A 25,759-nucleotide genomic window follows, 5' to 3' on the forward strand; every position below is an offset into this window, starting at 1 on the left:
TTTGTTTCACAACACATTTTTACATTTTGTTTACAACAAATATTTATATAGCAGAAGGAACACTTTGTCTGTGTTGGGAACCAATTGGCCAGGTATTTTGGAAGCCCCAAGCTCGTCCTTGCCCAAAACAGACCACTGAATGAAGATGTACCAGAGCTGTAAGAGCTAGGCAGCTTGGCAGCTGCTGAAAGAAGTTGATGTTCTTGTCATTTTTATCTCAGCTATTAGTACTTTGCAGTCAGCACCTGCCACGATCCCAGAAATGAATTAGCAATTTATACTCAATTTTCTGAAATAGTAATGTAATGAAAATTTCCATGGAAACAGAAATTCTTTATCTGGGCTAGCACATTTTACATCTTAAAAGAGATGTTGCTTACAGAACATCCAACAAAAAACAAATCAGATATACCAAATCGTGATCTAGAAGAATCTCTTCCAACCATCTGTTCTTACAATGAGCTTCAACTTCTGTCTGATTACTGACAAGCAGAATTTTGCAAAACAAATTAGTAACAGTAACAGTAACAACAGTATTTTTATTACTCTTTATGATTTATGTCACAGAAATGCTTAAAAATCTTGTGATCACTCTCTGTGACAGGAGATGCAGCCCATAACCTGAGAAAGTTATATTTAGGGTTTGTACTCTTGCAAACTAAAAAAAAAAAAAAAACAACCAAAAAAAACTTGGATAACTTTAAATATGACTAGTCCTATGACAATCAATGAATTTTCTTCACTACAAACATTCAGTGGCCAGAGCAATTATTACTATTAGATTACATTTGTTATTTAATTTAATAATTTATTCAATGTTAAAATGAGTTCAACTCCTACAGTCTGATCTACAGTAAAACTTGGATGTTAGGAGAAATAAAGTATCATTTTTCTATACTTTCCCAGTTTAGAAATGTCTTTACTTCCCATTAAATCGAATTCTGTGCTTTTGTACATTTTCTGAGTCTCTGTGTTCAGGCAAGCATTTTTCTTCAATAATAGTGCAAGCGGGAGATCTTAGCTCTCATCTGTTACCTGCAATAATCTGTTTAAAGTGATAAATTAAAGATTAATTTAAGAAACAGATGTGGAATCAACCCATTAGAGATACTATTAGTGGATGCTTTCTAATCTCCATGATGACATTTAAATTGATGACTTTGCAAAGTTATGTGACATAGGCTGGGATCCCTGTGGAGATTTTAAGGAGTTCCACCTCTTCTTTTTAATTTAGATGAATGTTCAGCAGAATACTTAAATCCAAGTCTGATTTCAAATGCCATTAAAGTTAGCAAGTGGGATTTTTCATGTGTTTACAGTCAGAGAACTAAGTAACTTCTTTGCTGAAGGATAAGCTAACTTGAATTTCTGTACTTGTGTTCTGGTCTAAAAATGCATCTACTCTTGTGCCATGCAGAGAATCAGCTGATGCCTGACTGTTCGTTATTCACTGTAACTTGTTTATGTCCAATTAAATCATTAAATTAATGATGCAGAACTATTTTCCCCATTCATGAGAGAAAGTCTGTCCAAAATGAGCTTGGAAAACAAGATATATTTGTCTAAAATACATGTGAATTAAATTGTAGGCTTTGAGGCACAGCTGGTTTCCATTTCCTGGGCTATAGCTTTTCTTTAATATAGTATCTGTTTTGTTTTTTATTCCCTGATCTATGGTAGCAAACCATTTTGAGCATTTGGGGATTTCTCAGAGTAGGATGGAGCCTCTCCTGTTTGAGTCCAACATAGCAGACTTCTCCCACACATTATAAGCAAAGTATCAATATGCAAAGCCTTTATGTATCAGACTTTCTGTCTGACTTTCAGATGTCATCAGCCTCTGTCTTTTAACGAACATGTTTATTAAATGTTATAAAAGATAATAAGCACAGCGTGAAATTCACTATTATTCAACTACAGATGAGTAAGACCAGAGACATCACATTTGAAAGACATGCTTTGTGGGATATAATACCATGTAATCTACAGTAAGTAATAAGCCCCTGTAGATTAGATCAGCTTTGAGGTGTCTTTGACCTCTCATGACTTTCTTCGCCATTCTACAAGTGTCAAACTCAAGCATGCTTTCCACCCACACAGCAAATTTTATTTAAATGAAATGCCAGCAGCTCAAGAGACAAACTAAATGAAGTGGTAACTGAGAAAGAAGGTAATACATGTTATTCATTGTAAAATGCTTGGTACATTTATGCTACTTTGTTTTGGGTGTAGAAAGTAAAGTTATTTTAAGTGAAAGTTGCTATCTTTACAAAAGAACAATGCAGTGGTCTTGACAAAGCGTATGGAAGTTCTATCAGTTTTTGTCACTGGGCAATAGTGTCCAGGCCTGAACTGGCCCCAAAAAAAGATCAAGAACCTGTAACTCAGTAAAGAGGAGAGTCCTTTTGACAAGGGAACTTTTGCCTGTTCTGGAAGCTGAAGTTTTAGATCTGAATTCCAATATCCATGATATGTCTTAGGTGCTCATTTATGTCTGTTCTGTTCGAGAAGTACCGTCTGTGTGAGGTGGTTTGTTCCAATTCACATGCACTAGCAATATTTTGTGAGAGGCAGGCATCCATTTGTAACAATTATGTTGGTGAAATCAGGCAGATTATGGTGTTACCCTGGAATGCTGAAGTATTTCTCTCTCTTGATAGTGGTACCTGAATGAGATAGCAGTGAAAAGCAGCTTCTGGCTTCACACCATGCAGAAGAAGAGGCACTCATTTATTCCAGTAGCATTTGCATGTTGCTTTGAACACATTTATGTATGACTTGTACTACACGTGTCACAGACTGGGAACCCCTGGTACAGAAGATTCAGCATATACACTACAAAGATGCTGTCAGTAAAATGGCATGTTAGAAACCATGATAAAAAGTCAATCAGTAGTGATCACAGCCTCTGCGAGGCAAGGATAGTAGGGACCAGATACGGACATACATGCTCTCTGGGTCTTCATAATAAATTGTGGCTCAAATATAGAAATATACATATATATTTATATCTCACTGATCTTCCATATGCATAACAAAAGCTTACTCCAAAATCAAAGTTAAAAGTCCCTGGCTGAATTCACGAAGAATAATTTCTAATGTTGAATGCAGTGTTAAACAGTGGACAAAATTATTTAGTGCACTTAGAAGAACCTCAGTTTTTGATGCTGTATTCAAGGAGTGTACTGCTAACATTTAAGCTAGAAGGCAGAAGAAAAGCAAATGTTTTGGGCAAAGCAGCTTAATATTTCATCTGTAAGATATGGAGGTTTTAGAACAGAATCTTGCTGTGTTGATTATACGCTTCATTTTCTTTTACAGATTTTGGCTGATAGACTGTCGGCAAACACAAGAATCTGTTACTTTTGCTTCCCAAGTGTACAGAGAGATTATCTGTGTCCCTTACATGGCCAAATTTGTGGTGTTTGCCAAATCACATGATCCCATTGAAGCACGGTTAAGATGCTTTTGCATGACAGATGACAAGGTGGATAAAACTCTAGAACAACAAGAAAACTTTGCTGAAGTTGCCAGAAGCAGGGATGTAGAGGTACAGTACAAGAATCTTGAACAATTTTCTCCATTTTCTGATGTCTGTTTTGAAAATAGTAATTTCTGCCTACTATCTGCTACAAGGGCTGAAAAATAATAGTGTCAATATAGAAATACTGTCACTTAATGGTAAGATGCAGACTTTGACTTCTGTCAGATGCAAGGGAACCGGAGCTACAGCATATGAGTGACCAAATCCCACTGGCAGTTGGCTATTACCAATTTGTTAGTCCAGAGGGCTGGTGGGAAAGTTAACTGTATTCAGCCATCTACATTTGGATTGCTGTTCTTCCTGGCTTCCAAGGTGGAAGGTAATTGTGTGCCTCACACAAAGGGAAATCTGATCATCTGATTGTCAGAAATTAGAAGGGAGTTCCCTGACTGGCTTTGGCAAAGCAGCTTGTTTGCTTTCTCCATAGCATCATCAGCATTCAAATGGGAGAGTCATTGTGTCCTCAGGGCAGTCCTCAGCAATTAAAAAATACAGGTAGCAGGATCCAAGGAGATATTTAATATAAAGGTGGACTGGTAAAGTCTGAGCTCTCTGTTGTGAGCCTGAGACCTGCAAGACCTATACGATGAAAATGGACTGAAAGAATTTGGTTTCCCAAGACACTTTTTTGGTAGACCCATTAATCAGTTGTACCTAGTAACTGGACAGATTTTATGCTAGGAAATCATATAATAAAAATGAAGTTGAAGGGTTAACATTTAGTCCAGAAGTTTCAGGTTCTTTGTCCTCTCTTCCTCTGATGCCAGAGTCAGCATTTCTTTAATTGAAAGATTCCAAATTAGAGCAGCAGCTCTTCCAACTAAGTATTATGAAGTCTGTTTTTATGTGGGGAAGCCATACCAGCCTTTTGGGTTTTCTAGTTGTGCAAGCAGGAAAGAGACATTTCTCATGGTTTTTATTAAATAACAATGCAATAGTTGGTAGGGATTTTGCATAGCTATAGACTGGGAGTTTGGATACACCCCCAGTGCACCAAAGACCAAAGAATTAAGTCACTGTGAATGGACTTTCTGTCTCAGGTAGCATAAAAATAAGCTCTATGGATGCAGACTAGCCCTAAGTTTAGGCCAGCTAAGTAGTGGTCCTTCTTGTGGTGATCAGCACTGAATTATTTAATTAGCTCTGTTACAAACTGCCAGGAGACATCTGGAGTTTTTTTAGTTAGTCAGATGACTTCCTTTTAGAGGAGTATCTGAGTAAAGATGAGTTTTGGGGGTGTTGTTCTTTGCTGAACTGTTAGGTTTCCTGAGTCTTATATGGTGTTGCGAATGTTATGAGGAAAGGGGAGATACTCGAACACTAAAAGAACAGGTAAGTCTCAATTTCCAGTAACTCCATAAATGCATATTAATAACCAAAAAGACAGTAAACAGTAGTTACATTTTGTCAGCATATTTACTTAGCAAAAAAATAAACTAGCAAGTTTGATTAATCTTCTGCTTTACAAAAACTTACATCTGTTGCTGAACGGGCAAAAGCTTTTCTATGGGAAATCCAGAAAACTGCTTGCTAAATTCAGTTTTTCTGGTTCTGTCAGCTTCCTTAGAAATGATGACAAATAGAAAGTGCATTAAATACATGCACAGCATATTCTCCTGCTTAGTATGTTCTCTTCTTCATGACCAAAACCCACCATTTAAAAATTTATCTTCACTGTTCCTGAAGCTCCGACAGCATTTCTTGTGCACAGCAGCTAGATAAAATGTGCACTCATATAACTGAATGACAAGGCTGAATTTCTGGAAAGTAATGATAGAAATGTCTCATCCAAATGTACTGGAAGTTTGAAGGGAAACAGCTCCAAGACTGGTAAGCTGAGGTTTAAACCTGTGTAGGCCACAAAAATAACAATCCAAAGATTTAAGCAATATCATTACACATGCATTTCAGAGAGGCATTTGCTTGAGGTCTGACTTTCAAATGCTCTAGGCCTTTATAAATCCAGCTGAAATGATTAGAATCTACCAACGTACACTGTCTTTGTCTGCTACAACAGACTATTGCAAGTGGATTAAACATAGATGCCCTCGAGGCAAAGTAATCTAGAGAAGGTTTTTGAATTGGTTAAGGAGGTCCTCTCCTTGGCAACTCCATGATAATACCAGACAGGCTTTTTATCCTAGAGTCAAAACTAGAACTCTTGATTTGCTTGCTGAATAAAATATTTCTTTGACTGTTGTGATAAGCCCTGGTTAGCAAAGTATGCTAAAATTTGATTCAAGCAAAAGATCCAGGTGAAAATACAAATTGGGACTTTGCATGGATTCATGACACTGAATAATCATTTTCTCATTTATAAAATGTCACGCTATTGTTATTGAATTAACAGTATATTCAAGTTCAAATTTAATAATATGAAATGTTTCCACAGATTTTAGATATGTGTACGTAACAAATATTGCAAATGGTTACAAGTACCAGAAATTTAGGAGATTGATGGAAGCCAATGTAGAATTATGATTAAGAAATCCTAAACACATTACTGTGATTAATTGTTGTTTTGCTTCTTTCTCATTTCTAATAGGTATTAGAGGGAAAACCCATCTATGTTGATTGTTTTGGCAATTTGGTGCCACTAACAAAGAGTGGACAACATCATATATTCAGTTTTTTTGCCTTCAAAGAAAACAGACTTCCTCTGTTTGTTAAGGTAATGTTATAACCTGAGATATGGATTATGATTTTATTTTTGCCTAGTTCTGAGTTTTCAATAATCTTGTCAGACTGAAAAACAGTCCCATATTTTTTATAAAAATGGAGTGAATTTTGACTTAAGCAGTCAGAAACTGAAAAAAAAGGTGTTGCAAAACCTTGTAGATATGGCAAAAATCTATCAAAATATGGTTGTTATACCCTACACTTGTAAATGTGGGTATGTCTGCAAATACAGGTATAACTGTTCTTCAAGCAATCTTATCCGCTTCAGAAGCAGTGCAGAACTTCCTGGGGAGCTCAGTAGCAAAAGCATGAGTCATTTTTGCATATTTCAAGTTATGGTTTTACCGTATTTTATTGGTTTTGAGAACAAAGAAAAAAGGAAGTAATTCCTTGTGATAAATTCCCAACTGTAATCTGACTTTACCCCAACAATGTATACTACTGTACTGTTCTATTTTTAAATCTTTCCTGTAAATAGAAAAGTCTGAAAAAGAAAAAAAAACCAAATACCTTCTAAAATAACTAATGCTTTTGCCCCAGCTATAGAGACAGTGATGTAAACACCACCTGTCACAGGGCTAGTGCTCATGTGCTACTTTCATGAGCTTTCCAGGGCAGCAGTAAGAGATCACCTTCTCTTTTAGAGAGAGTGTTTCAGAGGGTTTTGTAAACCTCTTCCCAGAAACTTTGTTTTTCTCCTACTTTAGGACATCGTGCTAGAACAAAGTACCCTACCCCCCCCTTATGTAAAACAGATTTAGAGGGGTGGGATTTTTAAATTTTAAATTCCTTTATAAATGGAAGCTCTTCCAAAAAGAGAATGGAGGAAATCAACCCACTCCCTCATTTTCTTGTATTTGCCGTATGCTGCTAAGCAACTTTTAAACCATCCTCTTTCCCAGCAATATTTGTAGACTTGTTTTAATTTAGAACTGTATCTATGCCACCTATTTGTGGCTTTGCATATTTATCACCATGATAGATTTTCCAGAATAAGTTCAAAGCCATGCAAGGCTTTGCATCTAGTATTTTCAGCCTGATAAAGTTAATATATGTGTATTTAACTATCATTTTATCAGTTTAGGAAACAAAGAATGAAATAATGCTTTGAATTGTATTTATCCTGTGGCATTGTACTTAATCCTCACATTATGTACAAAAGCTACAATTATATCAGGAACATACGCTTTTTATATGCTTTTTTTTTGCTAACAACTGTAAAATTGAGATTTTTTTTTAAGATGCGTCGCAAAATTTTAAAGTATATTGCACTGTAATATCATTTGTAGATCGTAGTACTCACACCTATAAATATATTCCAGCAGATTTCTTCATTGTCAGGACAGGATTTATGAGCACAATTGAGAAAACCTTCTGGAATAGAAGAAATTTTTAAGTGCAATCTTTAGTATTTTTCAGCCACTCTGTCAACATAATAGCCAAATCAGCAAGCACAATATTTTACACTAAAATTTCAAGCACGGAGTTATTGCTATTATTAGCATAAATATGCATTCCTTCTATGTGGGAGGAAATTGACTTAGGTTATTTCATAACTTAATAGAAAATGAGACTGTGTCACTAACACAGATTGGATTCAATGAAAAACTGGTATTGTAAATTATCATGAAAGCCCCATTGTACTGGAACTTCTGTACTCTCTAAGTACTCTCTATGACTACCACATTACCACTGACTTCTGAAAATAAGTTCCTGGTGTGCAGACATGTATGTGCTTGTGTTTCCTCTTGCTTTGACACACACATATATTCATATATACCTTTACAAACAGGCAGGAGAAGAACCTGAACAAAATGCATCATCTCTGACTATATGGACTGTCTTTCCCCCAAATCTAACCTCCTTCTGTTAAGCAATTTTGAGTAGCACAAGTAGATGACAGCATAGCAAAACAGTCGATTAGATGTCTGTATGTTTGCTCCACTAGGTACGAGATACCACTCAAGAACCCTGTGGAAGATTATCATTCATGAAGGAGCCAAAATCTACAAGAGGCCTCGTTCATCAAGCCATATGTAATTTAAACATCACTTTACCTGTTTACACAAAGGTACTGTGAGATTAGACTGACCTTTTTATACTTGCTTTTATCTATGATAATCAGTGTTATAACATAACAAATAACTAACTGTGGCCCTCCTGTTTATTTAAAGCTGTATAATTTGTAGCCAGGTGTTTTAAAGAAGAATAAATGCCACCCAAGGGCTTTCAGTTTCTTATATTTGATGCCATTAATGTCAGTGTCAGTGTAACATCAAATGTATCAAACTTATTTTCTGAGGGCTCAGAAGAGATGACAGATGTAGCACAAGTGGATGAAAATCCAGTTTGCATTATACTTCTGCCTTATACTTCTTGTGAGTCCTCGCTGGAGAGGAATTTACTGTTCACATCTATTTCACAAGGTTCTATAAGGAAAACATCTGTACATCATATGAAGTTCTTAAGGTATGAAGTATAGAAGGACTGAAAATTATTTTGTTATGCTGTCATAAAGGATTTGATAGTTAATGGGCTTTGTGATAGCATTTTCAGCTGACTAGTGGACCTGTTTATTTGTGGCGTTAGTGATGAAAACACGACAGACTCAAGCTCTAGAATTTGGTAAGGGTATAGCAGCGCCAAAAATATTTCCTTACACTGGATTTTAATATTACATTGACTTTTGACACTGATTTTTCTTCCTACATCTGATCAAAGCTTTCAAGAATCTACAAAAATGTCACACACTGTAAATGCTTTTTCTTCAGAATATCATCATAAGGCTTATTAATGTATCTGCGGAAGAAAATACTCCAATATCAAGGGCAGAAAAGGGTGACGAAAAGTCTAGTATGAGTTAATATATATAAATAGCAAGCTTGAGACCATTTAAGATCTCATAAATCAGTGGAATGTCCTTGGTTTCTGTTTAGGTTGCATCAGATACTAAGAACCACTTGCTTCCTTGCAAAGAGTCAGTTTATTGGTATTCTGTGATGAAGAGGATTTTTGACTGTCCTTGTCGGTTTAGGAGCTACATTGCCTTTTAGCAATGTATTAGGCTGTTTGACCAAAATCTTGTCTGTTGTTCATTCTTTCTCACAAAATGGTAAGACTTGTGCACAGAAGAGCTGTGAAATTTGAATGTGATTGGCAGAAAATGTTGATTATGTGATGTGTTGTAGCATTTTTATATGTTTATATACTTACACTTTAAATGGGTAAGTTTTGTAACTATTTTAAAAATTTATTTGTGCCAATATATGGATGGAGAAGTATGGATATATTTTAAGTTTTAGTACAAATAAGGATCACTAGAAGTCTAACACCCAGACGCAACTTTTCTGTTTGTAATTTGCTTGATTCTGCAGCCTTTTGTGTTTCACACTGACAATTTAGAGTTTTGTCACTTTGACATAAGAAGTCAATTGCAAAAACTGTATTTACTGCATATTCTTTTCTGCTAAATGTTGCCAGAAGTGATTTTTTTCCTATTCTTTTCTTCTAAATATTCTGCATTTTGCCTGCTCTTTTTTCCCCTTCTCTTTTTGCATGGCATTTTGGAACTGAAAGGAATCAGAATCAGATCAAGAACAGGAAGAAGAGGTAATTTTGCTGTAACAACATGTCATCGCTTATGCATACTACTCAAATGCAGCTAGAATATAGAACTTGAATGGTTAAATCTGTAGTGGAACAGGTATATTGATGATTAGCTCAGTGCTACAAAAATGATCAAGCAGAGTACAGTTAAAAGCATCATCCTGCAGAGGCCCACTTTTGGAATTTACTGAGTATTATGTCAATAATATTAACTATTATGGTGACATAATACCAGATTGCTCTGGAGGAAATTAAGAGGAATTAAAGCAAGACTTATAAATTACAGATCCTGTGCATCAGAGCAATTCTTACGATCAACATGAAGTGAAACAGGGACATTAAAATTGATCTCTAATACACACTTAGCTGTGCAAAAATTTAATAGTATGAGCCTAAATGATTGCCAGGCACGTATGAATGTGCAAGTCTTGCATTGACTTATTTTTACTCATTTTCACTTCAAGAATTAATAACTTTTTCTTTGAGATAATATATTGTGTTTATACAGAATACTTACAAGTAAAAGTGGACTTTTTCAACACTCAGTAAAGATCATCTGTGGGGCTTTAGCAAGATTGCATGTTGTTTCAACAGCACTGCATAACTGACTTCCATTCCTCACAGTCATCCTACCACCACAAGTTTGATATATGAAATTAAATATTCAGTGCTACTTCTAACTTTGCACACTTTTGCATATCCAGATTTACACATCCAAAGTCTCTTGCGTGTGTGGATAAATGAGACTGTGCTAGCAGAGCTGAAAGAAGAGTCAAAATACATGGCAACTTCAAAAATTTGCTTCTTGAATTTTCATAGTCTGTTTGACATTGCTTTTTGATATTTTTTGGCAGAGACTATCTTCTCTTTTGAACAATGTAAAATGATATGACTCCTTTAATCTATACTCAAATACACGGTAAATCAAAAAGATGGCCTCTTAGGACCATCACAGCTGCCATTCAGTGGCATCAATGAATATTAGTAGAGTCAAATCCTAGTCCCAGTCCTCTGCCTTAGGCAATAGTGAGTCAACAGTCATTTCCGCACCTGCTTTTGATCTGCACAGAAGTACAGAGGGGGAAAATGCAAACTGTGCTCTCAGAATGAACGTATGCAAAGAGACAGGGAATAAGTGTACTGGTTGCCATACAGATGGGCATATGCCTTCCGATGACCATACTGGACGTTTTTGCTTTAGATGAGAAATAAACTCAGAACGATGCAACAACATTGCCAGTAATGCAAAAATCTATGGTCCTCTATGCTGCCAGTACCATTTACAGAAGATACATTGCAACATCTTGCATCTACTATTGATTATAACCGTAGCAAAGTAACTGCTTTTCCATTATCAGAAATGCTAAATAAGTTAAGCCATGCTTACCATTACCTTAAATACACTCTTGGTTCACTTTAAGTCAGTGCATCTTTGTCTCTTGATGTAGCTGGTGGATTTGACCCAACCTGTGTTACTTTACTAGTGACTTTATATATATAAACTCTATTGTATCTTTTTCATTTTTTGCTTTTTCTCTTGCAGGTTGATATGACTTCAGAAAAAAGTAAGATTTCTTTTGAAAATGTTATAATAGAGTTTGTATGAAAGCTGGTTAAGAATAAAGATAAGCATGAAAGAAAGCTAAGCTTTAACAGCTATTGCTAATAACATTAATGCTTTAAAAATGTAATAGAAAACACTGTATCCAGCTATCCAGTTAAATACATTTTAATGTATAAATTAACAAGTAGTACATTTTAAAACAGTTCATCTAAGCATTCACTTTCCTTTGACATCCCTAGTGATTCTGCTATTGCTACTTTGCTTGTATGAATACTCATCCCTCCATTTTTTGTTTTGTCCATTTGTTGACACACATTGTTGCCTCATATTTGAGATAAATGACAGTATCATTTTTTAATGAAAGCAAAATTAATATTCCATTTTATTTCTTTAAACTGATGAAACACAAGCATGCAAAAAAGTGATACTGTCCAAAGTAATCAGGCTGTTTAATTCCCTTCCCCTGCTTCCCCCCCTACCCCTTACTGTGGTGAAATATGACTGGATGTTAGGCTTGGTGTAGATACTGTATATACAGAATCAGGCAATTATTAGAAAATGAGGGTGAGTGGTTCACAGTGCCAAAGATCATCTTTAATTAACCTTCCAATCAAACAAATATCTGTTCAATCAACGCTGTTAGAGCATCTCTAACAAGAGCTGTTTTCAAATGCAGTGATTTCTTTTCTTAAATCTGTTTAGGAAAATAATGACTTATGTCTTGTTTCCCATTTAAAAACAAGTGCACTTTCTTGCTTTTTTTCTACATTGCACTTTGAGGTTTATTTATTCCTGACGTACTACACACCAGTTATAAATGGAAAAACAATAGCACTAAGATCCTGAAGATCCAATGGATCACCATTCCCCTATAACCTGCTTTGTCTAAAGTAGAAATGCTTCAACTGAAGAGAATAAAAGAGATGGGGTTGACAAATAGCTAATAACCTGGTGGGGATTAAGATTCAGCATGATTAAAGACAGTATTACATTCCATGATTAAAGACAGTATCACATTTTTGCTCTAATTCATTATTATTTATATCAAGAGGACCAGTTTCATGAAGATAGAAAAGAAACACCATAGTATAGCCAACAAAATAGAATTTCAGTTGTCCTATGACTCATCTTGGCCATGGGAGATGGGAGGTGAATTCAACAGAACAATAATCATACAGGTGAAAAAGGGTTCGAGTGCTGCCCATACCAAATGATTACTTACCCCATGCAGTGCATCAGCCCCAAGGAGGGTGGCCACATGCAGGTTTGGTGACATTGCTCAGTTGTGACTGTCACAGGCTTGTCTGAATTTGGCAGACCACAGAGCTAGAACTTTTGGTCATGCTTACACTAGATGAGTGAAAATACAAATCAGATAGCAATTTAGTTTTACAACTTCTCTCTTCGGCTTAATGGAGAATTAGTTAATACAAGATAGAACAGCTGCAGCAGAAGAGTAAGAGAGAGACATTATTCCCAAGAATCCTTAAAAGTACAACTAACAAACATGGAAGAAACCAACAGGTGCCTGCTTAAAGATCGCTGAGGAGACTCACATCTTGATATCCCAATTGCTAGAAAATATACTTACAACCAACCAGCTTCTTTTTAGACAGTGCACTTCTCTTAGGCTTTCACTAGTGGTCTCCTTCAGTTTAACTAACTCTTAATTGCAAAGAATCAATGTACAAGTGACATATTTTTTGGCCCAGTTGTTGTTCTATTCAGTAGTGACAAGGACACATACGTGCATGTCTTTGCTTTGGGAATAATTCCTTATATAAAGGGAAGTGGCTCCATGAGTCAACAAAGAAAACCGTACCCATGTCAAAATACTGCCAAATGCACCATGTTGAATAGAAGGTAAAGGTCTCAGCCAGAGCCAAGATTAGAACTGGTGTTTCTGAAAAGTGGCTTAGAGACATTACCATTTGGCCACAGAGTCAGTTCCTTCCTGGCCTGCCGAAGACTGACTGAATACAGGAAGATAGGTCTCATGAGAAGAATCCAAAAGAATGAGTGCAAGTGTGTATGAGAAAGCAAACATGGCCCAGAAAAGCTTAGTAGTCAGGGCACTTACTGGAGATGGAGGTACTTGGTTTCCAGATCCACTCTGCTGAGTCCAAAATAGTTTCCCATTGATAAAAGCAGCAAGTGATAAAATCAGAGAGTGAGCGAGCAACAAACACCCAGAATGCTATAACTGCAGGATTCTCCTAACATCTTCTGCTTGAGCTGTTCTACTTCATATAAAGAATTATTCTTAGAAACAAACATTTGCACTTTCGTTGTCAAAGTGAAGTGAGAGACAGAGCAGCTTCCAAGTCAGTCATACTACACTCACTGTCCTGGGCAGAATGAACGGTTTCTTCCCCCAAGCTAGAAACATTTCAGTGTAAGTAGGAGGGGACCAACCATGTGCTATCCAAAAGTCTGTAACTTGGGGTAAGGGTACTAATATAGGATGTTTATAACTAAAATGTGTAACCTAAAAGGTCGCTCTTCTGCACTCTACCAAATGCATTTACTGCCAGCTTTTGACCATGCCTGGCAGTCTTGGGTGTTCTCTGATTTTTCTCTACTAGTAATTTTACTACCACTTCTTCTTTCTGCTAACTAGCTTGGCCACAGAGAGCCCCAGCAAGCATTCTCACTACCAGCTTTAAACCATTTGGGCAGTTTCTTTCACTGCAGCTTCTTTGCTTTGGGCTAACTAACTCTGGCCAGCGAGAAGGTGATCCGTTTAACATTTATGAAAATATATATATTACTTTCTAAAATCCCTAGATAGAATTTCAGTATGCACTGGATACTTCACACTAAAAATAGGAGAATCCTGAGCAATTGCCTTGTTTTTCAGCACAAAAGTCACCACCAGCAATCTGGTTATAACTAACTAATGTACAACAAGAGCATTTAGCATTCTTTAAATACAAGTGAATAGTGAATGAAATGGATTTTTTGTTACAAAGAAATACAGATAATTATTTATTGCCTAGCCTCACCTTAATAGTGTTACTACTTTGACCTTTAGATTGCAATGCAAAAATGTATCAAGTTTTCTGTGATGTACTGTCTTAATTATGTATAATTACTAAGCATTGCATTCTGTTCATAACTTTCTTCAGTCCTCCAAGACTTCATTTCATTGGATGTAAGTTTTCTAATAGTCCTTCCTGAAATTAAATATTCCCAGTAGGCAGTTATGTCATAACAGGACCTGCCTACATCCATTTTACTGTATATTGATTGCAGAGATTAGACAAATATTTCACCACAGTCTGTTTTGCAAGATTTTCATGTATCTTTAATTTAGAAGATTAATTTTTACAGCTAGTGCTTTTTAAGTGAAGCTACATACCCAGCAGTGTTTGCTACACCTTTGCTTTGCATGGAAATAACTTGCCTTACATAAATTGTATGTATGTGTCTAGTATGAATGTCTCTGATTTTTGGTTGCCATACATTACATTTGTTAAACTTTGAAATCACTTCTAAGTTATTCACAGTTTTTTCTTATTATCTCTCTTCTTCTTCTTCGTCTTCTCTTTCCTCAGTCAATTCATTATCTGTCAATGAGGATGTTCCAAGGAAAGGACCATGCCTCTTAAAACAAAAGAATGTTTGTTTCATTGTTTAGGTGTGAAATCCCCTTAGATGAAATGCCGGTTTGCAGCTGATTCAGATCTCTACCTATCTGATCATATTTTAGATTATTGCGGAATTCCAACTTTTATTTTGGTCATTAAGAAACAAAATGTTAACTCAGTGTTATTCTGACAGTTTGCTAACACTGGCTTTCTCTTAGAGGAAATTGACTTTCAATCAGTTCTAATGCTTTCCCCCCTTTTTCTTGTTTATTTTTATTTGAACATTGATCTGTAACATCTGAACAATCTTGAGATGCCTATCTTTGTGTAACTTCACTGTGTTTCTTCTGTTTTTAATTTTAATTTTTGTTATTGTTGTTGTTGTTTTCTTTTAATGGTGTCCTGATTTGGTTTGTTACAGCTTCGATGATGTATGTGTGGTTGTGCTATATTGATAAAGTTAAGCAAGTTATTTCCTGCCATTTTCCTTTTCAGTTTTTTTTTCCTGTTAGCTTTGCTTTGCTCTTGTACCCTCAGATCTTGTGGATCCACCATTCCTGGCCCATTTTGTTGACCTTCCCACCACTGCAGCCAAAGACTTTCATTTTCAGTCCTGATTACATTTTCCAATCTCTATTTTTGATTTCCATTTTACTTTCAATGTTTTTCATTCGCATCAAAGATGACGAGACTGAATCTACAGAAACATCTATCCTGAAAAGCCATCTGGTTAATGAAGTCCCTGTACTAGCCAGTCCAGACCTGTTGTCTGAAGTTTCTGAGATGAAACAAGATTTGATCAAAATGAGTGCCATCCTGACAACTGACCCTTCTGATAAATCAGGCTCCATTAAGGTGAAAGATCTTGGAAAACCCACTGAGGAAGAGCCAGGAGAACCTTTTGAAATAGTTGAAAGAGTGAAAGAAGACTTAGAAAAAGTAAATGAAATTCTGAGAGGTGGATCCTATACCAGAGAAGAACATGTTTTGCAGAAGTCCCTTTCCAGACAAGAATTTGTAGAAGAAGAATGGGTCATTCTCAGTGATGATGAAATTGAAGAGGCCAGAAGAAATGCTCCTTTAGAAGTCATTGAACCTACCAGCATAGAAGTCAGGACAGACAAAGGGACAACAGAAATGAAGCCAGACATGACAGGAATGGTAGATTACCTTACAGAGGATTTAAAAATGTACGTTTCTCTTCATGAGGTGCAGCCACCAGCCTTACAAGAAGACTTAGTAGAAGAGAGATTTGAAGCTGTAGTAATAAGCAGGGATTCTGAAAAAGAAGGACAAGAATCTCCAAAAACTGAAACACTAAGTCCACAGGAGCAACAGAAGCCAGCCTTAGAAATTAAAAAACCAGCTAGGAGGAAATTAAGAGACAAGCAAAAGCAAAAGGAAGGCAAGGTGCACAGCAGTGAAGAACAACCAGGACTAACAAAGTTCAGTTCAGATGAGTCACTCGATGAGGAACCTGGCTTAACACCAACAGCTGCTCCTGAGGCTAGTGCTGTATCCCCGGTCATAGAGGAAACTCCTATTGGCTCAATAAAAGATAAAGTTAAGGCCCTTCAGAAAAGAGTGGAAGATGAACAAAAAATACGTTCAAAACTACCTGTGAGAATTCAGACAAGAGAAGGCACTGCTGAAAAGGCTTCTAGAAGACCAGGGCAAGTTAAAAAGCCAGTAGTGCACAAAGCACAGCCACCTGTTTCACCTTCTTCTAAGACAGAAAGACTTGAAGAGACCATGTCAGTTCGTGAACTGATGAAAGCCTTCCAATCAGGTCAAGATCCGTCCAAGAATATATCCGGACTGTTCGAGCACAAATCTGTCAAACAAAAGCAACAGCTCCCTGAGAAGGAACCAACACGGAGAAAAACAATTTCTTCACAAAGTGAAACGAGGCGAGTATTAAGCCACAAGACAGACAAACAGAAAGAGAAACAAAGCGGGATACTAAAAGCAGAGAAAGAGCCACAATCAAAAAAAGGAAGAATGCAAACTTCTACTGCTAACATTGACAAGCAAGCTGTAGGTAAAGAGCGGGTAAAAGAGCAGAGCTGTAAAACAACTGAACCTGTCTCTCCAGTATTTGATGATGAAAGTTGCAAAGATACAGCACTTGTGAAGGGAAGAGTTTCTGATGACCAGGGAGATACTGACTTCCAGATCAGCCCTGACAGAAAAACCTCAACAGACTTTTCTGATGTCATTAAAGAAGAGCTTGAGGATAATGACAAATATCAACAGTTCCGACACCTTTCAATCACAGAGGAGGGCGAGCTTCACTTAGAGCAAGTACTGACCAGTCCATTCAGTGTTGCTTTCCCAACAGAGTATGTGAAAGATGGATTCCTTCCTGCTCTTTCTCTGCAAAGTGCTGCTTTTGATGGGAGCTCAGAGAGCCTTAAACATGAAGGTGTTGCAGATTCTCCGGGTAGCCTGCTTGATGGAACCCCTCAGATCAGCTCTGAGGAAAGTTATAAGCATGAGGGTCTGGCAGAGACTCCAGAAACGAGCCCTGAAAGCCTTTCCTTCTCACCAAAGAAAACTGATGGGCAAATTGAAGAATCTAAAGGAGCAGCTAGAGCACACACAACAGCAGAAACAAGTTCTCTGAAGGAGCTCTCTCCAAAGGAAGATGAAAAAGGTATTACTGAAAAACAGCTAGTTGCTGTTACTGAGACTAGTAAGTCTCATTCTGACCATGTATCAGAAGAGCTTGTACCTACAGCCTCTGGAGAAGAGGCTGATAAACTTAAAGAAAGTAGCTCAGCTTCCATTATGAAAGATATTAGCAGGGATAAAGAATCCAGAACCACTGCACATTTAACTAAGTCTTCAGAAACACATGACACTGCTTTAGAGAAAGAAAAAGATATAACCTGTGAACGCCGTGTTGTTGTTAGAAGTCCCCAAAAATTGGAACTTTCACTTGCTAGCCATGATAGTGAAAGCTTTAGCCCAGTTGCAGATGACTCTTTGGCTGTAAGTCATAAAGACTCACTGGAAGCAAGCCCAGTGCTAGAAGATAACTCATCACACAAAACGCCTGATTCTTTGGAGCCCAGTCCTATGAAAGAGTCTCCCTGCCGCGATTCTCTTGAAAGTAGCCCTGTAGAACAAAAAGCGAAAGCTGGTATTTTGGGGCAGGGTCCTCTTCAGTCTGTTCTTAGCAAAGCAGAAACCTGCCCAGAGCTGGCATCGGTTCGTTCCCGGATTCTCCGTGACCCTGAGGGAAGTGCTGATGATGACAGTCTAGAGCAAACATCCCTCATGGAGAGTTCAGGGAAAAGTCCTCTTTCACCTGAAACTCCTAGTTCTGAAGAAATTAGCTATGAAATCACACCTAAAACAGCAGATTCGCAGGCATTGGCAAACATACCAAAGTCAGCCATGATCCCTGAAGTCAGTGAAGAACCAGAGGATGATTCAGAAAGTGAGCCAAAGAAAAGATTCACCCCAGAAGAGGAGATGTTTAAAATGGTGACCAAAATCAAAACGTTTGATGAACTAGAACAAGAAGCAAAGCAGAAGAGAGATTACAAAAAGGATTGTAAGCAAGATGAGTCTTCTGTAGGTGCTGATTCAGAAGCTGCATGTGAAGTTGAAGAATCAGAGTCAACAGCTGTAGAAGAAAAAGAAATACCTACAGTGGTGATGTCTGCAGCTGAATCTAGAAAAAGTTCTTCCTCTTCAGCCAGTGAGCCAGAATTGACTCAGCTAAAAATAGAAGCTGACTCAGGCCTCTTAATGGAGCCTGTGATCCGAGTGCAGCCACCTTCACCATTACCATCCAGTATTGATTCCAGTTCTAGCCCTGAGGAAGCAGGTTTTCAACCCATTGATTCAAAACAATGTTCTTTGCGGATAGGTGAGGTTAAAACAGAACAGGATAAGTCAATAGAAGAGGACAAAGAGGAACCGCTTCTCCTTGGGGGCAGCTGTAAGGCTTCCACAAGAGAATCAGGCACTTGTCATTCTGATGGCTGTATATCAGCAGAAGCTGATGAATCAAAATGTGATAGTACAGATGACAGAGAGAGAGTTAGTCTCAATGCCCCAGTCACACAATTTGAGGGCACTTTGTGTCATTCCATTGGTGACAGTTCTGAAAAAGAAGTTCATGTTGAGTCTTCACTAACACTACAGCAACATGATACTACTGAAAAAGATGTCAAAACCACTGGATTGTTAAAACACACAGACCTCACTGATACAGGGTCTGTGTCAGAGGAAGTAGATGATCGTTCTTGTGGACACAGTACCTCTGAGTACTCTGTACCACAAGATGGCAGACTGACTGAAGATGGTACCACTGACCATGCTGCTTTGGGAAGTGATTTGGGAAAAGCAGATACAGGTTTTGAAACATCTCAAAGAGATACTCATACTGAGGAACCCTTAAGAGAGTATTCATCCCTTGCCACTGAAACAGTGCAACTTGAAAGTTGTGTAGTAGATGCTGCTGAAAGTAGTGCTTCTCATTTAGTAAGTCCTTATGAAAATGTCTCTTCTGAACATTTTTTTACTGCTTCTGAAAATCAGGTAGGGTGTGATAGAAGTCTGCTATCCAGGGAAGACTATTCTACTGAAGGAGGAAAAGATCACACTGGTGAAGCTTTGCTCAGCAGAGATGCAGGCAGTGAAAGTCAGTCTTCAGGGGAAGTATGTATGGAAATAGAGGCAAAACAAGAGGATGTTTTTCAGAAAACGTCACTAGGGTCTTCAGCATCAGATTCCACAAAATTAGCTGAATCCTCCCATAAGGATGTAAGAGCTGAAACAGAGAAATTGATCAGTCCAGTTGTCATCACCAAAACTGATGTGGATTCTGACATGTGGAGTGAAATACGTGAAGATGATGAAGCCTTTGAGGCTCGGGTGAAAGAGGAGGAACAAAAGATATTTGGGTTGATGGTAGACAGGCGATCGCAAGGCACAACACCTGATACCACACCGGCCAGAACTCCCACAGAAGAAGGGACACCAATTAGTGAACAAAATCCTTTTCTTTTTCAGGAAGGAAAGCTGTTTGAAATGACTCGAAGTGGAGCCATTGACATGACCAAAAGGAACTATCCAGATGAAAGCTTTCAATTCTTCCATATGGGGCAACAGCCTCAGGAAGAAGTTCCTTTATCTGAAGGAATGAAAGAAGCAGCAGAGGTGGAATCTTCTAAGCTGGAGAGTTCTCCAGATCCATTTTCACCTTCAGAATTAGAGGACTCAGATATACAAGAAAAAGATGCACTGGAACATTCACCCCCAGCATCTGAGTCTAGTGATAAGTCAGAAGAAATGACCAGTGTAGGTGTCAGCACAGGCACCACAAAAGCAGAGCTTAAATCCAGAATTCCAATTAAAATGGGTATTTCAGCTTCTTCAAAATCACCAAAGAAAGAGACTGCTGCCTCTGAAGCTGAGCCCCTCTCCAGAATGGAGACTGATAAGGTTGATAGCAGTCAGGTGCCTTGCCCTACCTCTCCTGAGCAATCTGTAGTAGAAGATGAGTTAGATTTCTCCAAAGTCACTAGATTTGTTTGTTCTGAACAGGATGATGAGTCCCCTGACTCTTCTCCAGAGGAACAGAGATCCGTGATCGAAATCCCTACTGCTCTTATGGAGAGAGTGCCTTCTTGTGAAAGCAAATCCAAAATTCCTGTAAGAACAGCTGCTGCTGCATCACAATCATTGCAACAATTAGAAAATGAGAGCCTTCCCACAGATGGCTTCCTAGACAGTCTGCAGTGTGAAGCAAAGGATGACCAAGCAAAACCAAAGTCTAAAATTCCTGTCAAAGCAGCTTTCCAAAGAGCTGAACAATATACATACCCAGACGCATCTGTCCGCAAGCTAGAGTCACCCAAAGCTCTTGACATGACAAGCAAACTACCTATGAAACAGGATACCCGAAGTAAATCAGAGTCTGATGCGAGTATTCCTATGGACCCAAAGACTAAGCGTTCAATAAAAGCTAGGAGTTATGCAGAGGCAGAAGCAGAGACCAGGGAGAGGGAGAGAGAGATGAAGCTTGAGCTAGACTCAGATGAGGCAACAACGGCAAGACCCAAGGTGTTTTCATCACGGTTGCCAGTTAAAAGCAGGAGCACTACAGCTTCCCGCAGTGCTTCTAGTCCCACAAAAGAAAGTAAGGAACATTTTTTTGACCTTTACAAAAACTCCATAGAATTCTTTGAAGAAATTAGTGATGAAGCTTCTAAGTTAGTGGAAAGACTCACGCAGTCAGAGAGAGAACAAGAATTAGTCTCAGATGATGAAAGCAGTAGTGCCCTAGAAGTTTCAGTTATTGAAAATGTGCCATCCAGTGAGACTCAGCAGTCAGTTCCTGAAGACATCTTTGACACCAGACCCATTTGGGATGAGTCCGTAGAGACTCAGATTGAACGTATCCCTGATGAAAATGTCCATGACCATGCTGAAGGTATTTGCCAACGACTGGGATTCCCTGTGCGACGCATGTCATGAATTAAATTTTTTGTTTTTTTTGTTTGGTGTGTGTGTGCGCGCGTGTGTGTATGTATGTTCGTATATACATGTGTAATGTGTGTGTCATTTTCTTTAAGCTTTTTGTGGTTGGTTGTGTATTTTTTTCCCTGTGAGCTGTTTGTTTTGTTTTGTGTCTGTATTTTTCTTGTCTGTGAAACAATCTCAAGATTGCAAACCATGAATGCTCATGGGAAGTGTTAGCTTAATAAACAAAAAAACACTTCTAAAAAATACGTATTATTTTATCATTTAACTGATGCTTCAGGCCATGCATATTTTGACTTCTGGTTTTCCCTGGCCCTCTTAATTCTGACTTATTCTTTTTTTATTAATAATAAGTATTTTGGCATTGATTGAAACTGGGACAGGCAAATCCATTTTCTTTTGAGCTTTGATAGAAAGAAATTACAGAAGCTTTAACAATTAAGTTCTTCTTGTTCCTTTTTTTACCATCTACTTCTCAAGAAAATGCTGTATCACCAATAACTTAATATACTACAAGTTGTTTGGTGTTTCGGTTGGTTTTCTCCTCACCTACTTGCATACTGCTACTGAATAGCCACCACAGAAATCCAGTAGCTAATATGAAACATGCCTATATCATTAACCCTAACCAGCTTCTGGGAATTTGAGTTTTTTGCAATCCATGTGTGCTTTCAGGGAAAATCAAAGCTCAAATTCTGCTGTTCTCAAAGTAGCTTTAGGGATGGGAGGAACAGTCAGTCTCACTGTTGTATGAAGTGAAGACTGGCAAATGACCATCTGATTTTTCCTTGCCTTCATTTTAAATATTTTGTATCACTTCCCAGTTGAAAGATTCAAAGAAAGACATTTAAAATAATAAAATCTGAAATACAAATCATTATATGATATGCCTTATGGAGTGTTTGAACAAAACTTTCCCTACTATAGAAAGAACATAATTAGAAGAACCAGTCAAAATATATTTTTCCAATCCTGGGTTTGACTAAGGAGGCATGGAAAATTATGGCTCTTGACTTCGTAATAGTCTTCAGCTTAATGTGATAATGAAGCTTTAGAATAAAATTCGTGGCCAAAATAGGCACAGTAGGTGCTTGTATCTTTGTGTAGATGATTACATGAAAGCCCGATTTTCAGATGGAAAAATGTAGATAATTCTGTGCTTTTGAAAAGTCAGGCAGGGGTTTTGTTGTTGTTGTTTTTTGTTTTTAACCTGAAGATCTACAACCCTCACTTTAGGTACCCAGCTATAATAGCTTGTCCACATAAGGTAAATTAGAGCAGTTAGAAAAAGAGCACTTTCCTTTCTTGGGCTTTGTCAACTGTGTAATTTCTTGTTGACTTGTTAAGGCAACTTGTGCCTGTTCTCTTTGACCTTTAGATCAACAGGATGATCAGGAAAGGACAGAGGAAAGACTGGCCCACGTTGCTGATCATCTTGGATTCAGCTGGACAGGTAAAATGCATGTCATCTACTCTAGAAAGAAACAAGAGGGAACATTCCTTGATGTTTTTGTGTTGCTTTCAGATGACTTTCTTATTATCTAAAGAAGGTTTATAGAAATATTTCAGTAGCTTATAGAACTAGATTGTCTTCAGGTTACTAAGATTCCTCTAGCCTGTTAAGTAAGAACAGGAAGAGATTCCGCACCTGCTGTGTCATCACCAGAGGGAAAACTACTAGGATGAGTGTAACAAAGAGCTGGCATACATTACGTACTCTTTCTTGCAGAATGCAACAACTCTGGGTGGAAGATAGATGAATACATGAATAAATGTCAGTTGTGCTCTGGAAGTCCTGATCTGGAAGGCCACCACAGGGATAGATGAGATCAGCTCCTTTTCTACAGAACTCCGTGGAGGGAAAAGGGATGAAAAGGGCCATATTTGTACTAATCACTTTAATATTGCAGATTTGATACATCCAAGGCAGTCAACATTACTGGGGACAAGCCAAAGTGACACAGAATGAGATGCAGATCTCTATCATTGAAAAGCAGCCAAAAAGTGTTTACAAAGATGATGAGCTGTGCAGAAATCTCTGCACTGTGTTAAACTCTTCAATCCAACAAAAAAATCATGCAAAAAAAAAGTTTAAATGAAGTCTGCACCTTTTTGTATTCAGTTCACTATTTCTGGAGTATTTTTCCTGATATTGTGTACCTGATAACCTTAGCCTTCTCATGTCTCTAGCAGTTTACCTATGAATTTAGGGAACAATCCTCAACTATTTTCAATCACAGTCCTTGTGGAAAAATTACAAGCAAATCTTATTTTGTAGCCCTAGAGCCAGTAGGATACTCCTGAAAGTAAGCAGGGTTAAAGAAGGAGTTGTATACCAGAGAAAAATTTAAAGTCCCTGATACTGAAGACTGGCTTCTACACCGTTTTTCTAAGCATCTTCAGTGTATATGCAAAACATCACTGACATTTTTATTTACGTTACTCACCCCTTCCTTTTCTGTCCTCTACTTCCACAGAGAAGACTAGAAGCATATGTCACTCATTCCAGCATAAATTCTTTAGAAATCAGTAGGACTTGGACCTATGCATATAACAGATAACAATTAGAGCTGGCCAAAGGCAGGAATCTGCTGAAAGTGTGTGCGCGTGTGTGTGTGTGTGTGTTTGTGTGTGTGTAAAGAGTTCTGAAGATCAAACCAGAAGACATAGATGCTTATCAAAATAGGCATTAACTACATTTTTACTCTTAATGTTTCCTAGTGTTCTAGAGACAGCAGAGTAATAAACATCTGCATAAATATCCCTATCTTGTATAAAGATCAGTGTGTCAAATTTTGCTTTGGGAGATAAAATTGAGGTTGCTTTTTGTTTAAACTTCCTTTCATTATCTAAGGTTCAAATCTAATGTGTAGTTACTGTATATTTGTTCAAGTTTATAGTTGCGCTAGTTTACAAAACAGCTTGGAAATAAGGCTATCTGGGACTTGGGGTTTAGGGCATTCCTGCTTGTTAAAACATGGGATCCTCCAACATCAAGATCTTGCTGCTATTATGAAAAGGAGAAAAGAGTAAAATATGAATTCTTCCTTATGAGAGAAGCAGAAATGTGGAGGCCAGGAACAGCAGTTTGAATCTACAGTTTCTCCATGGCTCTAACTCATCTGATGGCCTGTTTCAACAGTCACATCTTAGTGTGATGGCAGCAGGAAACTGCTCCTAATTCTGGATATAATAAAGGGATTACAGATTAGTAAAGCCATTTTTCTTTTCTGGGCTTATGCTACACCAGAAAGACATCAGTTATTCTTAGTTCACATTTTTGGCTTTCAATTGTAATTGATAGATGTTCCTTTTAATGAAACTAGTTCAAGGGAGTAGTGTAATTGTGCTTTAATTTAACCCTAGAATATGCCATTATTTACATTTAATTATTTCACTAAATTTTGAACAAAGTTTCTGAAATAATCAACATTTCAGGGGATGGAGTTTGGTGAACTTGGTGTTCTGTAGCTAGAAATGTTTTTATCTGCTCATGCATTATTTCTGCCACTGCTTTCTATTTGCTAGCTTGTTACTGCTAAATTTTGTTAGTAGTGTTGTCCCTTGATACACATAAAAGCTCACACAGATCCATCACTTCTAGGCATAACACAGTTCTCTCTTGAACATGTTGTTTAACAGTGTCTCCAAATACAGCACAAGGTACATAGGAGCAAAGAAAATGTAGTTTCAGGAAAAGTTTGTTTTCTAGTTTGCTGCTGCCAGCCATTAAAATAGATGTAAAAACAAAACAAAACAGACCTCTTCACAGAAATGGAACTCTTTTTCAGAGTTAGCAAGAGAGCTGGATTTCACAGAAGAGCAAATTCACCAGATCCGAATTGAAAATCCTAATTCACTTCAAGACCAGAGCCATGCACTTCTGAAATACTGGCTTGAAAGGGATGGGAAACATGCAACAGGTTTGTTTCCAATAATAGTACATCTGCAGTGCCTCCAACTTGCCAGCTGAGGTGATAGATGTGCATTACAGTTACAAAAAGAAAGCACGGGTAAAATTTAGGCAACAGAAAGAATGACCATAGATGTGCTTAATTTTTTTAAGCTTGTCTGTATAACATGGCATATTGTAAGATTCTGCATTAGAAAAAATTGTTTAGTCTTGCTCATTTGAAGGGAAAAGGGAAAACATCTTACAGCAAAGCAAAAGTGGAAAAACTGAGGCCTCTTTTTCCTAAATGAAAAAAAAAATTTGGGGGATTAAACCAAATTTCTAGAGGGAGGGAGAAAAAAGATGGTAATTCTTATATGCAG

General features: G+C 37.6%; 1 protein-coding gene and 1 long non-coding RNA gene across 2 annotated transcripts in view; one reads left to right on the forward strand and one right to left on the reverse strand.

Annotated features, from left to right (window-relative positions):
- The window catches only part of ANK2 (ankyrin 2), a 200,409-nt gene that overhangs the window by 160,585 nt on the left and 14,065 nt on the right, over positions 1-25,759 (forward strand). The window contains exons 34-41 of the mRNA XM_064510615.1: positions 3,322-3,550; positions 6,090-6,215; positions 8,172-8,294; positions 9,800-9,832; positions 11,373-11,394; positions 15,666-21,434; positions 22,863-22,937; positions 25,276-25,407. Of these exons, the coding sequence (XP_064366685.1) occupies positions 3,322-3,550; positions 6,090-6,215; positions 8,172-8,294; positions 9,800-9,832; positions 11,373-11,394; positions 15,666-21,434; positions 22,863-22,937; positions 25,276-25,407 (6,509 nt within the window). The remainder of the gene's footprint in view (positions 1-3,321; positions 3,551-6,089; positions 6,216-8,171; positions 8,295-9,799; positions 9,833-11,372; positions 11,395-15,665; positions 21,435-22,862; positions 22,938-25,275; positions 25,408-25,759) is intronic.
- LOC135328176 (uncharacterized) lies at positions 11,543-24,316 on the reverse strand. Its single transcript, XR_010388929.1, has 2 exons — positions 23,932-24,316; positions 11,543-12,743 (listed from the first exon to the last, which is right to left on the reverse strand). It is a non-coding gene; the product is annotated as an uncharacterized LOC135328176 (long non-coding RNA).

This window comes from Dromaius novaehollandiae, chromosome 4, assembly GCF_036370855.1.
Source record: "Dromaius novaehollandiae isolate bDroNov1 chromosome 4, bDroNov1.hap1, whole genome shotgun sequence".
NCBI lineage: Eukaryota > Metazoa > Chordata > Aves > Casuariiformes > Dromaiidae > Dromaius > Dromaius novaehollandiae.